This window comes from Pleurodeles waltl, chromosome 6 (assembly GCF_031143425.1).
Source record: "Pleurodeles waltl isolate 20211129_DDA chromosome 6, aPleWal1.hap1.20221129, whole genome shotgun sequence".
In the NCBI taxonomy this organism is placed as follows: domain Eukaryota; kingdom Metazoa; phylum Chordata; class Amphibia; order Caudata; family Salamandridae; genus Pleurodeles; species Pleurodeles waltl.
The window spans coordinates 341,890,949-341,907,448 of NC_090445.1; the positions used below are offsets into that span (position 1 = coordinate 341,890,949).

At 44.9% G+C, this 16,500-nt stretch overlaps 1 protein-coding gene across 2 annotated transcripts in view; it reads left to right on the forward strand.

Annotated features, from left to right (window-relative positions):
- The window catches only part of C6H14orf93 (chromosome 6 C14orf93 homolog), a 195,318-nt gene extending 186,243 nt beyond the window's left edge, over nt 1-9,075 (forward strand). For both annotated transcript variants that reach the window (XM_069238229.1, XM_069238230.1), the window contains exon 7: nt 8,067-9,075. In XM_069238229.1, coding sequence (XP_069094330.1) covers nt 8,067-8,477 — 411 coding nt within the window. In that variant the 3' untranslated portion in view covers nt 8,478-9,075. The remainder of the gene's footprint in view (nt 1-8,066) is intronic.
- Nucleotides 9,076-16,500: the final 7,425 nt, after the last annotated feature.

Genomic DNA, 16,500 nt, shown 5'->3' on the forward strand with positions numbered 1-16,500 from the left:
GTATGAAATTGCAGGGAGAAGCAGAGGTAGCACCTTGGCTTTCTGATTTTTTCAAACAATTATACCATTCTTTCCATATGGAAGCCAGTGCATCTGACATAACTTGCCAGGAGCAGAGCGCTCCCAATGGTGCAGACAAAACGTGAGGTATTTAATTCATCATTATCTAAACACAGATGAAGGTGTATATACACAGAAACATCGTGTCCTCTCTTCTCGAATCCTAGGGTTAATATGGGGTTTAATGTGTACCACTACATCATTCATATCCATCATAGAGTTACCCTCAACCAGTGCTTAATGTGAGCTGGTGGTTTCTGGTGCGCAGCACTGCCACTTAATTGTCAAACCTGGGACTTATAGCATCCAGCCACATGGTGGTGCTGCTTTTGTGATGAACACAACAGTTGTTTAATAATTCTATATACATTAAACAAAACCAATACCTGCCACCCAATGGGATAGAAATAGCTTGGTTGGCAGGTATTAGTCATTTTTAGTATATAAAAAGTCTGTGTTGTCATTAGTAGCGCAATGGGTGGTGGAAGCTGCAGTGCCCTCCCGAAAAGGGGCCCTAGCACTTATTTCTTTACAAATTAAGTACTGCCTCCTCAACCATCCTTCTCCAATGCCCCACGTGTACTGTGTTGTATCTTCTGTAACATTAGTTCCAAAGAAGAAAGTAAGATTATATCAGGGGGTGGGAGGGGAGACCCTTTTGCCTTAGTGGTTAAGTGGTACTGGGATCTACAAATGGCTTTTCCATTTCTGGGCGTAAAGGTGCCTAACGCAAGGGGAGACACATTAATACTTATGGCCTTGAATTCATTTCTTGTGTGACCACCCCTCCCTCCACCACGCATGCCCTTGGAGTGAGACAGACTGTCACTGCCATAATATGTGTGTAGATATAAACGTAGCTGACTATTATACCAACTCTTTGTAATAATATAATATGGTCTTCTTAAATAGCAAGAAAACCTTCGAGGTGTAGATTCAAATAATACTTACACGTTCCTTAATTTAAATACTTCTGGATAGCCAGGATTACCCAAAATCACCGGTAGCCAGAAGGTTATCACTCTCAGTGTTTTGCTGTGAGAGCAGGCTAATAAAGGTGCAGGTAATAAATATGCAGTCATTATAATCTTATTCCTAAAGAAGCTCCTTGCTCTATAATGATGTTGAACAAGTTGCCTAGATGCCTTCTTACCAGCATTTCGAGGATTTTGGTGAATACTATAGCACTGCAAATTGAGTATCTCACTTTTAATAGCGGTTTTGCAATATTTCTGTTACTTTTACTGGTTAAAATTTTAAATGTATTTGTGTTAATGTATATCTACCTCAGTGGCCTTAGCAATATCAGTTTGCATAAAATTACTCTTTGCTAAAGATTTCACTGTCGAAGAGAGGAAAGAAGAGAAGATTGTGATTCTAAGTTCGTCCGGAACCATTGGGTTAAATTGATTTATATGCTTGGGGCATAGCGAACTAAGGGCCAGATGTAGCAAAGGGTTTGCGCCTCGCAAACAGCGAAAAATGACATTTGCGAGGCGCAAAAGCCTCTCTGCTATGCAGAAATGAATTTTGCGAGTCGGATCCGACTCGCAAAATGCATTTCCGACTCGCAAATAGGAAGGGGTGTCCCCTTCCTATTTGCGACTCCCAATGCTGTGCAATTTCATTTGCGACCGCAAAAGCAGTCGCAAATGAAATCGCAGTTACCATCCACTTGAAGTAATTTTAATGGAAGAGAAAGCTAGTTTTGATTTTTGCAAATGTAGTAAGTATCCTACTATATCGAGTGTGTTCCTCCCAGTTTGTTTAGGTAATACATTGTTGTCATGTTGTCTGTCTTGACAAGAGTGTATTTGTGGGTTATTATGGGTTGAAATGCTTTCAGCGCTAGAAACACCGCTAACAGTTCTAAGTGATTTATATGAAACTGTCTTTGCTGAATGTCCCATTGTCCTTGGATGCTGTGCTGATTGCGGTGTGCTCGCCACCCTGTCATGGATGCATCTGTCGTTATTACGTATTGTGGCACTGGGTCTTGAAAAGGCCGCCCTTGGTTTAAATTTATACTGTTCCACCATTGAAGCGAGATGTATGTTTGGCGGTCTATCAACACCAGATCTCGAAGTTTACCCTGTGCTTGTGACCATTGTGATGCTAGGCACTGTTGTAAGGGCCGCATGTGCATCCTTGCGTTTGGGACAATGGCTATGCATGAAGACATCATGCCTAGCAGTTTCATTACCAATTTGACCTGTATCTTTTGGTTTGGATACATGGCTTGTATTACATTGTGAAATGTTTGGACTCTTTGTGGACTTGGAGTGGCAATTCCTTTTACTGTGTTGATTGTTGCCCCTAGGTATTGCTGTGTTTGACACAGCAGAAGGTGTGACTTTGAGTAATTGATTGAGAAACCTAGTTTGTGTAGGGTTTCTATGACATAATTTGTGTGTTGTGAACACTGTATTTGCGTGTTGGTTTTGATTAACCAATCGTCAAGGTACGGGAACACATGTATTTGCTGCCTTCTGATATGTGCAGCTACTACTGCTAGACATTTTGTAAAAACTCTTGGCGCAGTTGTTATTCCGAATGGCAACACTTTGAATTGGTAATGTATCCCTTGGAATACAAACCTTAGGTACTTTCTGTGTGAAGGATGTATTGGTATATGGAAATATGCATCCTTTAGATCCAGTGTTGTCATGTAGTCTTGTTGTTTGAGCAGTGGGATTACTTCTTGTAATGTAACCATGTGAAAGTGGTCTGATTTGATGTATGTATTTAATATTCTGAGATCTAGTATAGGTCTTAGACTTTTGTCTTTTTTGGGTATCAGAAAGTACAGTGAGTAAACTCCTGTGTTTAGTTCTTGTTTTGGTACTAATTCTATTGCCTCTTTTTGGAGCAATGCTTGAACTTCTAATCCTAGAAGATTTATATGTTGTTTTGACATACTGTGTGTTTTCGGTGGGACTGTTGGAGGGAATTCGAGAAATTCTATGCAATAACCATGCTGGATAATTGCTAGTACCCAAGTATCTGTTGTTATCTCCTCCCAATGTTTGTAAAATTGGCTTAGTCTTCCCCCCACAGGTGTTATGTGATGGGGATGTGTGACTTGTAAGTCACTGCTTATTTTGAGGAGTTTTGGGGCTTTGGAATTTTCCTCTATTTTTTTGGAATTGTCCCCCTCTATATTGCCCCCGAAAACTTCCCCGCTGATATTGGCTTTGGTAAGTGGGCCTTGTTTGTGATGTTGTGGTTTCTGTAGGTTGTCCTCGAAACCCTCCCCTAAAAGGTGTTTTGCGAAATGTGCCTCTGCTCTGCGGGGAGAAGAGTGCGCCCATGGCTTTTGCTGTATCAGTGTCTTTCTTGAGTTTATCAATAGCAGTGTCGACTTCCGGCCCAAACAACTGCTGTTCATTAAATGGCATATTTAGCACGGCTTGTTGAATTTCCGGCTTGAACCCTGACGTGCGCAGCCATGCGTGCCTTCTTATTGTTATTGCAGTATTTACTGTCCTTGCAGCCGTATCTGCTGCATCCATTGAAGACCGTATCTGATTATTAGAGATACTTTGTCCTTCTTCCACCACTTGTTGTGCTCTTTTTTGGAACTCCTTGGGTAAGTGTTCTATCAAATGTTGCATCTCATCCCAGTGAGCTCTATCATATCTTGCCAAAAGTGCTTGTGAATTGGCAATGCGCCATTGGTTTGCTGCTTGTGCTGCAACCCTTTTGCCCGCAGCATCAAATTTGCGACTTTCTTTGTCTGGAGGTGGTGCGTCCACCGAGGTATGAGAGTTTGCTCTCTTACGAGCTGCCCCGACAACTACTGAGTCTGGTGTTAACTGCGTTGTAATATAAACTGGATCTGTTGGCGGTGGCTTGTACTTTTTCTCCACCCTTGGAGTTATGGCTCGGCCTTTAACAGGATCCTGAAAGATTTGTTTTGAATGTTTTAGCATTCCTTGGAGCATAGGTAGTCTTTGGTATTGGCTATGAGTGGAGGATAGCGTGTTAAACAAAAAGTCATCCTCAATTGGTTCGGAATGCAAGGTGACGTTATGGAAAGCAGCTGCCCTTGCGATCACCTGTGTGTAAGATGTACTGTCCTCAGGTGGGGACGGCCTGGCAGGGTACGAGTCTGGGCTGTTGTCCGATACTGGAGCATCGTAAAGGTCCCATGCATCGGGATCATCTTGACTCATGGTAGTATGAGTCGGGGAGTGCATCAGTGGAGGAGTTGCTACTGGTGATGTGTGCACTGATGGTGGTGGAGACGGTGGTGGAGTTGTTTTCCTTGCCACCTTTGCCTGTGGCTCCTCGTCCTTTTCTTGAAAGGCAAGTTTTCTTTTTATTTTAATTGGGGGAAGAGTGGTTATCTTCCCTGTGTCTTGTTGAATGTGGAGCCTCCTTTGAGTATAGTCTGGCTCTACTGCTTGAAGTTCCTCTCCGAATCTATGTTTTTGCATTTGGGAGGACAATCCTTGTTCCTCTGTATAGGAACCTGTTTTCGGCTCCGAGGCTGGATGTTTCGGAACCGAAACTTTTTCGGACGTCTTTTTAGGCTCCGAAGAAACCTTTGTAATTTTCGGCGTGGTGGTGTCTCGGTGCCGAATTTGTTCGGTGCCGCTGTCACGGTGCCGAAATTTCTCTGAGCCGATGTCTCGGGTCCGAGATTGCTGTGTGGCGGTATCTCGACCGGAGTCGGATGACTTCGACACCAGCGTGCCCTTTTTCGGTGCCTTGGATCGGTCACCTATTTTTTGGGTTAAGCCATGGCCTGTTGGCGGTGGCGTCCCCTGGGCTTTTGTTGACTTCTCGTGAGTCTTATGTTTCGACGTCTTACTCACGGTTTTCGGCATTTCTTCGGCCTCGAGCTCTTCCGAATCCGACTCGTGGATAGAGAAAGCTTCCTCTTCCTCCTCGAAACGCTTTTGTCCTGTCGGCGTCGACGCCATCTGCAGTCTTCTGGCTCTTCGGTCTCTTAACGTCTTTCTGGACCGAAACCCTCGACAGGCCTCACAAGTATCTTCCTTGTGCTCTGGGGACAAGCACAAGTTACAGACCAGATGCTGATCCGTATACGGATACTTGTTATGGCATTTTGGACAGAAGCGGAATGGAGTCTGTTCCATCAGCCTTGAAGTCACACGTGGCCGGGCTGACCAGGCCCCGAAGGGGGATCGAAAAAACCCTGAAGGGCCACCGGAGCTCTTCAAAATTCGGTGTCGATCTGTTGTAACTAACCCGATACCGAACGCAAACAATACCGACATTTTTTCCGAGATTCTAACTAACTTTCCGAACCCGAAACACAGAGCGAAAAGGAACACGTCCGAACCCGATGGTGGAAAAAAAACAATCTAAGATGGAGTCGACACCCATGCGCAATGGAGTCGAAATGGGAGGAGTCCCTCGGTCTCGTGACTCGAAAAGACTTCTTCGAAGAAAAACAACTTGTAACACTCCGAGCCCAACACCAGATGGCAGGATGTGCACAGCATGTGTATCTGCAGCTACACATGCCATCGAACATATATATATATATAGTCTTAAAAAGTAGGCAAGATTAATAATAAAATGTCATATTAGTTTAAAAATTAATAGTTAACTTATTAAACAGATAATCTGGTAAACCTCTTTTATTAAAAATTAAAATGTAATTTACAATAATCAAACACAACGTTTAATTAAATTTACTAAATATTAATTTGAAATAAAATTGCTAGGTAGGGAGTTTTAATTTTATATTGTCTAAAATTAATATTTATAAAATAAGTTCATATATTTAGATTATTTCGTTTATTTAGTAAATATTTGTGTTGAACAGGTAATATGCGCTCACATTTTATGTTGTTTTATCAGTTATAGGGTAAAAGTGATTATTTTAATACCTTTAACATTTATGTTGTACAATAAAATAAATATTTATTTTAAAAATAGGCTTTAATCGTTTACTATTCTCTTCCTCAGGCAGATCTCCACCACAGTGGCAAAGATCTCCACCAGTGTGGTAGTGAGCTCCACCATAATGGCAGAGATCTTCACCAAGGAAGCGGAGATGTCCGCCTGAATGTGAAAAATTGCAAGTAGTAAATTTGCACTCATATAGTTGGCTCTCCTTTGGTTCCAGGGGGTGAGAAATGTGAGTCTACACTTGGAAGCAAATTCACACTTAGAAGTAGTGAATAGCCAAAACTAGTGAATTCACCCCAAAGAGTAAATTTACACACCTAGATTTACCCACATGTAAATTTACCCTTTTGAGTAGGCCCCATTGTCACGCATAGAAAAGACAGGCTGTGTCCTTCTCTTTCATCATTAAAGAAAACACCATAATGATATGGACCTGTACTTTGACATTTAACTGATATATCTCCTTATAAAGCTTGAAGCATGGTTCATGTTGGAGTCCATGAACACTTATCTAGGATTCATCTAGCCTCACATAAGATAACATTTTGTCTCACATTGTCTTTTCCAAAGAAATCAAACATATTTTCTCAGCTTTTCTGATGAAATCCAAAGTAATGTGTCGCTAGTAGATATCTCTTCTCCCATTTAAAAACTGCGAGTGCACACTCTTTCATTCTGTCTATTAATGGCTAGATAAACGGTTCTTAAACTGTGGTCCGGGGATTCCTGGGGTTTGTGATGGCTACTCCGGTAGATCTGTGACTGCTTAGAAAATTAAACAATAACAGATTTATTGAGTGTTTATAAACAGAGAAGCAAAATGTAAAATTGCTAATTTCAAAATGTTGCATAAATGTAAAGGACTTTGAAATTGGAGGCTCAACATTAAGTTGGTGTCATCAGATTGGTTTGTGGGAGCATTGGAAAAGCCATGCAACAGAACATGGTATGGGCAATGGGTGGTCAGAAATGACCCAAATAACATTTTTGGATTATTTTTATATTTGTGAATTAGAATTGTGTTATTTGTTTGATGAAGGCGTGTTTCTGATTTGTTGTGTAGTGGTTTGAGGCTCAAAGTATCAAAATGGCTTAGGTTGTTGATCCAGGTTTCCATTAATGACTCAGTGAGGGTCACCAAATTCCAATACTAATTAAGTTGGGGTTCCCGGATTGCAGTAATGAATAAATGGGGCTCCACAAAAGTCAAAAGTCTAATAACTACTGGGCTAGATATTGAAACCGATATAGATGTTATTACAGGTGCCTTCTAAAATATACACCACAGAATCTATTGCAGCATATGCATATCCTAATATCAAGTTGTTGCAAGCTATAGTACTGAAAATATGTTTTAATTAAAAGTAAAATTTTACACTATGCTATTAGTTCTATCACATTTTTACAACCTTATTGGAATTTTAAGAAGACGGAAGAGAAGAGACAACAAGAGTGTGTTGTTACAACAATTCCCTGAATCAATTGTTCTCTACGTCTTGAGATTTGAAGAGGTGTATGTGGCCGATATGGCTTGCACTTCTTAGATACACATAAACAGAGATTGGACAATCAGGATACACCTTCTCTTAAGAGGGGCATTTAAAAGGAGTCCTCAGAGTTGTGAACAGCCTTTTGATACAGTGGGTATTAGAAGAGAGAGGTGGCTGAGTGGAACTATAGCAGACCGGACAGCAGACACAAAAGGAGTATTTACAAGGTTCATTGTCACTAATCATGTAAGGACAGAGATTCCTGACTAAGGAGCATTTCCACTGCTTCTTCTAAATGACCTCACACTTTAAAGTGATGCACACAGCGTTTAATTGGTTGCTTGCATATCAAGCTGGGCAGAGATGGGAAATAGACTAGAAAAAAAGGACTACTTGTAAGATTTGTTTGCCAGATTGTCATTAAAATATTTGATGCTATAATTTAAGGGGCAGGGGCTGCTTCTTTAGCAAGACGCAGGTAGAAGTATAATTGGTCTGATGGTAAATATGGAACAAATGCAGTTGATGAGGTGGTAATGCCCTGGTAGGATTGGAGCACTGTGATCACAGTGAATGAGCTATTAACCTGCTTCTGCGTTTCTTCTTTCTCCTTTTTCATGTCACCTGTAGTTGTTTGCTAACCGCTCATCCATTATTCACCACTTCCCCCTGGAGGAACAGCAGCTATGGAAGCAGGTGACAGAGGAACTGATGTCAGACGAGGAGGACAGTCTGAGTGAACCAGGGGTCTGGGTGGCCAGGCCACCACGCTTCCGCTCCCAGGTCCTGACCGAACTGTGCTACCACATCGATGCCAACTCAAGGCACGGCACTAAGGCCAATCGCATCTACGGGCCACCTTCAGAACGTTTGCCCTCTGCCGAGGTGCAGGTCCTCCCACTCAGCCTCTACAACCCCAACTTCCAGGAAGAAGAAGAGGAAAGGGAGGAAGGCTCTGACCCTCGCTTGGTGCAGGGCAATAAGACCTTCTGCCCGGAACTGAACTCATTCATTGAGGTCAAACTGGAGCAGGATGAATGATGTTACTGGTGCGCTGTGTATCAAAGGATACCTGCTGGCAAGTAGGTCAACAGTGCTGTTACAAGCCACTGGGAAGAGGAGCCCTGCAGGAGGGCTTCATGGTGAGTAGTAGTATAACAAGGTCCCGCTAGGGAAGGCACAGCTATAGAGAGAAGGGCATCACTCTGGTATCTGCATCATTACACTAGATCCCGGTGGTACCTCTTGATGGAATATATGACTGTTAAGAACATGGAGAAGAAAAGGGGCACTCATCTGTTCATGCCCAAGGGAGTATTAGGATAGTGAGGGGGCATTGTCTTTGGCCTCTCATCAGACATTCCAAGCCTCAAAGGGTACAATGAAAGACAGGTCATTCACTGCATCATTAGCAGCAGGAAATAATTTGGTATTGCTGCATTTGAGAAATGTGAGAGATGTTGGGTGTCATTGATCCATGCATTGTTGTCTTACTCGCAGAAAAAGGTGAGGTAAAGTGATCTGGGGACAGGCTATGCTGCATTTCAGTAGACTGAGTAGTGTGACATCCGATTGTGGGTCATATGTTCTTGCAGGTGGACGCCATCTGAAGCAAAAATCTAATAAACTGTACAAGTAGTGTGTGCCTTCTCAGTTCTTTTAATTTTGTGTATCTGGCTAATGCAGTGGTGTGGTATCTGGTGGAACGGGTGAAGGGTGCACAATGTAATTGGACCTGAAAAAAGACTTGGGATGCTACTAGGTTTGTAAGTATGAAGCAAAAGTATATTTTGTCATTTGGCTCTCCCAGTTGGCCATTTGTGGCAGCATCACGAGGCAAAAAGCGAGCCACTTTGGCTTTTCTTGGTAACATTCTAGTTGCACACATTTGTAAAGCTGGAACATTGTCCAACAGCCACACTGTACTAAGCACTATTGTGTGGACATTAATTTCCGCCATGAAGCGCAAATAGAGCAAACTATTCTTAAGTCTTTGTTTTAGACAGTTTATGCAGTACCACGCAAGTCACTGCTTTATGGGGAGGGTCACTGCTTTTCCGTCTGTGCTGAGCATGTGATCCACAGCAGTCCACCCTGTAACATCCAATAGCAACCGGTTTGCAGCTTATAGAGCTATAGTTTCCCCACTCACCCTCCCAACCTCTCCAGATGCAAGCTCCATAGTAGGACATATTATCAGTGGCAACTGACTGGTTGCCACTGGGTAGTTCTAGTTAGGGCCACATTAAGAAAAGCATTTTTGCTTTGCTTTTAACTTTGGTGCTGTTTGATGAATCTTCATGAAAAAACAAAAATTTTCATCCACTTCAGTTTCATCCTGGAAAGTTTTGTAGTGATCCCTTAAGTGGGAAGCAAGAATAAAGGGGGGTTCCCAAAACACATTTTCCCCATTCAATTTTCCATAGTAAAGTTTAACACTGATTTTGCAAAAACTGCTAAATGAAATTTGACAGAAAGCTAGATCTTGGACCAAAAAGCCTGCTTCTTGTGATTTGGTGTAAATCTGCTCAGTTATTGTTGAGAAATTAAGGCTTAAAAATGTATATTCCATGCAATGGAGAATCTGCAGAACTGACAGATCCTAAGATAAGATCTGATTGGTTGGCACCACATCAACAAAGACGTTGGGGCTGCATTGTAAGATTCGGGCAATGAGACCATCTGTGAGGCCCTATAGACCTCATCCCCGGGGCTGTTGTAAAATATAGGGGAGGCAAATCCCCCGTAGCCCCTCCACCCGCCTTCCACCACACCGATCCTGCATAAGGCCACAGGGCATATGGCCCGCTCGCATACTCTGCATGAGGCACCTGGGACCCTATCCCCCGTGGCCGGTATTTTGATAATGGGGAGCAGGGCATGTGTGCCCCCCATCCCTAAAGTTCGGCTCTGGGGATCCCATCCCCACAGCTCGACTGCTGTGTCCCAGGTACCCGACCTCCCAGGACATAGGCTTCTATTTCCTGCCCACACTCTCCCAGGCAAGGAACACAACTTTGCTGCCAAAGGGGCGAAAGCAGTGAAAAAATGCCACTCCCACCCAGATGGGAGCAAAGTAATGAAGCCTGCTCTGGCGAGCACCATTATAGGTGCTGGCTAGAGAGCCAGCTAGGGCTTCAGGGGCCTTGGAGCTCCCTCTAACAGGCACCAACAATGAAAACATTGTGTGTGCCCCAAATGGGTACCGGGGCACTTACCAATAACTAAAGTGGCCAGCTGCCATGAGGGGAGCCAGCCTGGGCTGTGGGTGTATGTTTTAACTGATATTTTCACATAACTATAACCTCCCTTTAACCCCTTCGCTGCAAGGCCTTTTCCCCCCAGGTGCTAGGCCTTTCTTTGGCTATTTGCGGTAGTTTGCGCTTAGGCCCTCATAACTTTTTGTCCACATAAAGTACCCACGCCAAATTTGCGTCCTTTTTTCCCCAACATCCTAGGGATTCTAGGGGTACCCAGAGTTTGTGGGTTCCCTTGGAGGAGACCAAGAAATTAGCCAAAATACAGCAAAAATTTCGTTTTTTTAAAACAAAATTGGACAAAAGGGCTGCAGAAGAAGGCGTGTGTTTTTTTTCCCTTAAAATGGTATTGTGGACAGGAGAACGAGGACGCAGAGGATGCTTCCCCTCTGGAACCCCCGGGTCGATAATAGAGAGCGCTCCTCCGATGGGATCCCCAAGGCTGAGTTCGGAGTCCCCTGGGGCACCAAGCAGAGCCAGGAATCACCCAGAGGTGCCCTGCTAACGTGTACTGACACAGGAACTATAACGACGTTACGGGAGGAAGGAGGGGTTGGAGAGAGTGAACTAGACAGGAGGAAATCGAAGGAGTTTGACAACCAGAGAGACGAGGAGGAGAGGGAAGAAGAAGTACTGGAAGAAAGAAGAAACAAGGAGAACAAGAGAAAAGATCAATCAGTCAGAGTTTTATAAAGCGCAGTTACTCAACCGTTAGGGTGTCAAGGCGCTAGAGGGGAGCATGTAGCGAGTACCAGAGGTGGATTAAAAAAGCCACGTCTTCAGTTCCTTCGTTAAGCTGGAGAGTGAGGTGGTTTGTCTGATGTGGATGGGTAGGGCGTTCCAGGTGGTGGCGGCGGCGATGTAGGAGAAGGTGCATCCTCCTGTTCTGGTTTTCCGGATGTGGGGTACTTCTGGGCTGAGCGTAGGGTCCTGTGGGGTACGTGGAAGTTGAGTTGCTGGTTAGGGTAGGCAGGTCCTGTGTTGTGGAGGGCTTTGTGTGCGTAGGTGAGGATTTTGAAAGTGAGTCTTTTCTCAGTGGAAAGCCAGTGCAATGTGCGTACGTGTTTTGAGATGTGGCAGTGTTGGGTGGGTCAAGGATCAATCTGGCAGCAGCGTTCTGGATGTTTTGTAATTTGTGGGTGAGTTTTTTGTTGATTCCGACATAGAGTACGTTGCTGTAGTCCAGTCTGCTGGTGATGAGGGCATGTGTGACGGTCTTTTTATGCTCGAGGGGGATCCATTTGAAGCTTGCGTAGGAGGCGGAGAGTGCGGAAGCAGGTGGAGGTGACTGAGTTGATCTGATGGTTCATGCTGAGGTCAGGCCAGGATGATTCCGAGGTTGCGGGCTTGTCTGGCATTTTCCGAGGGTGGGTGGCCACCAGGAGTCGCTCCATGCGTTGAGTTGAGGGCCCAGGATGAGTACCTCGGTCTTGTTTGTGTTGAGTTGAAGGCAGCTATCTCCCATCCAGTTGACGACTGCTTTCATGCCTTCGTGGAAGTTGTGTCTGGCCTTGCCTGGTTCGTTGGAGAGGATGAGTTGGGTGTCATCGGCATAGGAGATGATGTTTATTCTGTAGCTTCTGACAATGGTGGCTAGTGGGGCCATCTAGACGTTGAACAGCGTGGGGCTGAGGGAAGATCCTTGGGGCACTCCGCAGGTGGTGGGTGTGGGTTCTGCGAGGAAGGGGGCTAGTCTCACTCATTGCGTTCTGCCAGAGAGGAAAGATTAGATCCAGTCGAGGGCCTTGTCTCTAATGCAGGCTTTGTGGAGTCTTCTTATTAGGATGTGATGGGAGACTGTGTCGAACGCTGCTGAAAGATCAATTAGGATGAGTACTGCCGTCTCTCCCTTGTCCAGTAGGGAGAGGATGTCATCTGTTGCGGACAGGAGGGCCGTTTCAGTGCTGTGGTTTGACCTGAATCCGGATTAGGAGATGTTGAGGATGTTGTGGCTTTCTAAAAACGTGGTGAGTTGGCTGTTGACTGCTTTTTCTATGACCTTCGCAAGAAATGGAAGTAGGGAGATAGGCCTGAAGTTTTTGAGGTCGGTGGGGTCAGCCAAGGGTTTCTTGAGGAGGGGGTTGATCTCGGCGTGTTTCCAGTCATCAGGGAAGGTGGCGGCAGCTAGTGAGCAGTTGATGGTGAGGCAGAGCTTGGGGACGATGGTGTCTGCAGCTCTGATGAAGACGTGATGGGGACATGGGTCCGTGGGAGCCCCGGAGTGTAGGGACATCATGGTTTTCAGTGTATCTTTGGTGTAGAGGGTTGTCCAGGTGGAGACTGTGGGTTTGTTGGCGTCAGGGGTTGGACGGGGGTGTGTAGGTCTGCGCATAGGTTGTCCTTGTTGAAGCTGTCGTAGACGGTCTTGATTTTGTGGTGGAAGTAGATGTTGAGCCTGTCGCATAGGTTCTGTGAGGGTGGGATGTCCGTTGTCTCGCTATTGGGTTGGACAAACTCCCTGATGATGTTGAAGAGTTCCTTGCTGTTGTGTGCTTGTGTGGAGATTCTGTCTTAGATAGCCTTCTTTCTGGTGTTTCTGATGAGTTGGTGGTGTGCAGTGGTGGCAGATTTGAAGTTCCTGTGGGCTTCTGGGGATTTAGTGTTTCTACAGATTTTCTCAAGGCGGCGCAGGTGCGTCTTTATTCCCAGAGTTCGGGGGTGAACCAGCTGACTCTTTGCATGGGTGGTGGTGTTCTTTTTTTTTGGGACAAGAAAAGAACAAAAGAGACAAGAGACTACAAGATAAAGGAAGAAGAAAGACAGAAGTTGAAAGAATCACCCAAGGCCCTGAACCTTGGGGGAGAAGATGGTGTCTGCAGCTCTGATGAAGACGTGATGGGGGCATGGGTCTGTGGGAGCCCCGGAGTGTAGGGACATCATGGTTTTCCGTGTATCTTCGGTGGAGAGGGTTGTCCAGGTGGAGACTGTGGGTTTGTTGGCGTCCGTGGTTGGACGGGGGCGGGTAGGTCTGCGCATAGGTTGTCCTTGTTGAAGCTGTCGTAGACGGTCTTGATTTTGTGGTGGAAGCAGATGTTGAGTCTGTTGCATAGGTTCTGTGAGGGTGGGATGTCCGTTGTCTCGCTATTGGGTTGGACAAACTCCCTGATGATGTTGAAGAGTTCCTTGCTGTTGTGTGCTTGTGTGGAGATTCTGTCTTAGATAGCCTTCTTTCTGGTGTTTCTGATGAGTTGGTGGTGTGCAGTGGTGGCAGATTTGAAGTTGCTGTGGGCTTCTGGGGATTTAGTGTTTCTACAGATTTTCTCAAGGCATCGACAGGTGCGTCTTTATTCCCAGAGTTCGGGGGTGAACCAGCTGACTCTCTTTGCATGGGTGGTGGTGTTCTTTTTTTTTTGGGACAAGAAAAGAACAAAAGAGACAAGAGACTACAAGATAAAGGAAGAAGAAAGACAGAAGTTGAAAGAATCACCCAAGGCCCTGAACCTTGGGGGAGAAGATGGTGTCTGCAGCTCTGATGAAGACGTGATGGGGGCATGGGTCTGTGGGAGCCCCGGAGTGTAGGGACATCATGGTTTTCCGTGTATCTTCGGTGGAGAGGGTTGTCCAGGTGGAGACTGTGGGTTTGTTGGCGTCAGTGGTTGGACGGGGGCGGGTAGGTCTGCGCATAGGTTGTCCTTGTTGAAGCTGTCGTAGACGGTCTTGATTTTGTGGTGGAAGTAGATGTTGAGTCTGTTGCATAGGTTCTGTGAGGGTGGGATGTCCGTTGTCTCGCTATTGGGTTGGACAAACTCCCTGATGATGTTGAAGAGTTCCTTGCTGTTGTGTGCTTGTGTGGAGATTCTGTCTTAGATAGCCTTCTTTCTGGTGTTTCTGATGAGTTGGTGGTGTGCAGTGGTGGCGGATTTGAAGTTGCTGTGGGCTTCTGGGGATTTAGTGTTTCTACAGATTTTCTCAAGGCGGCGACAGGTGCGTCTTTATTCCCAGAGTTCGGGGGTGAACCAGCTGACTCTCTTTGCATGGGTGGTGGTGTTCTTTTTTTTGGGGAGAAGAAAAGAACAAAAGAGACAAGAGACTACAAGATAAAGGATGAAGAAAGACAGAAGTTGAAAGAATCACCCAAGGCCCTGGACCTTGGGGGAGAAGATCCAAAAGCCAGGACTCACTGCCTCATCTCCTGCCACGCCCCAGGAGGGACGTGGCTTATCCAGGTACGGGCTCAGGGCTGGCACTGGGTACAAAAGAGCACGGGGAGAGAAAGGGGGCAGTGATGGTGCGTCTGAGGGGAAAAAGTGCACTATAATCCACTAAATACTCAAAAGGTGCACAGGGAATTAAGGAATTGGTGTGGTGTGTCACTACTCCTTCCCCTCTCACCAACACTGGCCTATATATCCCCCCCCCAATTAGTGCTACAACAGTTAATACTCTAAAACCACCTACCTGACCACAGATTTGTTGTTGTCTCTCCTCTTCCTCGAGTGTCTTCCATCAACCAGAACACTGCCGCCAGAACACCTAGGAAGAAAAGAAGAAGAAAGTTAATACAAAGGCATTAATCCACAGCCGGCTTATTCTGGGTCTCAAATACACAAATTAGCCAATACAAATAGAACTATACTCCCTGAATTGAATCTGGTGTGCTATACTCCTTTCCCATTCTACTACCACTCATATCCCACCCCATAACAGGCCTCAACAAAGGGTTTGCGGTGCTAAAATCACTTTCTTCCCAGCTTTCGGGAACAGGCAGACTTGAATCAGAAAACTACATTTTTCAACATAATTTTGGTATTTTACTGGGACATAACCCATTTTTACTATTTTGTGTGCTTTCAGCTTCCTTCCAGTTAGTGACAGAAATGGATGTGAAACCAATGCTGGATCCCGGACAGCTAAACATTTCTGAAAAGTAGACGGAATTCTGAATTCAGCAAGGGGTCATTTGTGTAGATCCTTTAAGGTTTTCCTACAGAAAGTAACAGCTAAAATAAAACAATATTGAAATTGAGGTGAAAAAAACAGCCATTTCTCTCCACTTTTTACTCTATAACTTTTTCCAGCTATGACAGATTTTTTAAAGCAATATACTGTTATGTCTGCTGGACGTTTCTGGTTGCGGGGATATATAGAAGGTGTAGGTTCATCAAGAACCCTCGGTACCCAGAGCCAATAAATGAGCTGCACCTTGCAGTGGATTTTCATTGTATACCGGGTATACAGCAATTCATTTGGTGAAATATAAGGAGTGAAAAATAGGTATCAAGGAAACCTTTGTATTCCCAAAATGGGCACAAGGTAAGATGTTGAGAAGCAGTGGTTATTTGCACATCTCTGCATTCCGGTGTCCCCATGCTAGCATGTGACTTTCAGGGCATTTCTCAAATAGACGTCTTTTTTACACACTGTCTTACATTTGGAAGGGAACAATGTAGGGAAAGACAAGGGGCAATAACAATTGTTCTTCTATTCTGTATTCCCCCAAGTCTCCCGATAAAAATGGTACCTCACTTGAGTGGGTGGGAATAATGCCCGCGACAGGAAATGCAACATGGACACATCACATTTTTACATTGAAATCTGATGTGTTTTTGGGAAAGTGCCTAGCTGTGGATTTTGGCCTCTAGCTCAGCCGGCACCTAGTGAAACCTACCAAACCTGTGCCTTTCTGAAAAGCAGACACCTAGAGGAATCCAGGATGGGATGACTTGTGGGGCCCTCGCCAAGTTCTGTTACCCAGAATCCTTTGCAACCCTCAAACTTTAGCAAAAAACACTTTTTCCTCACATTTCGGTGATAGAAAGTTCTGGAATCTGAGAGGAGCCACAAATGTCCTTTCACCCAGCATACCC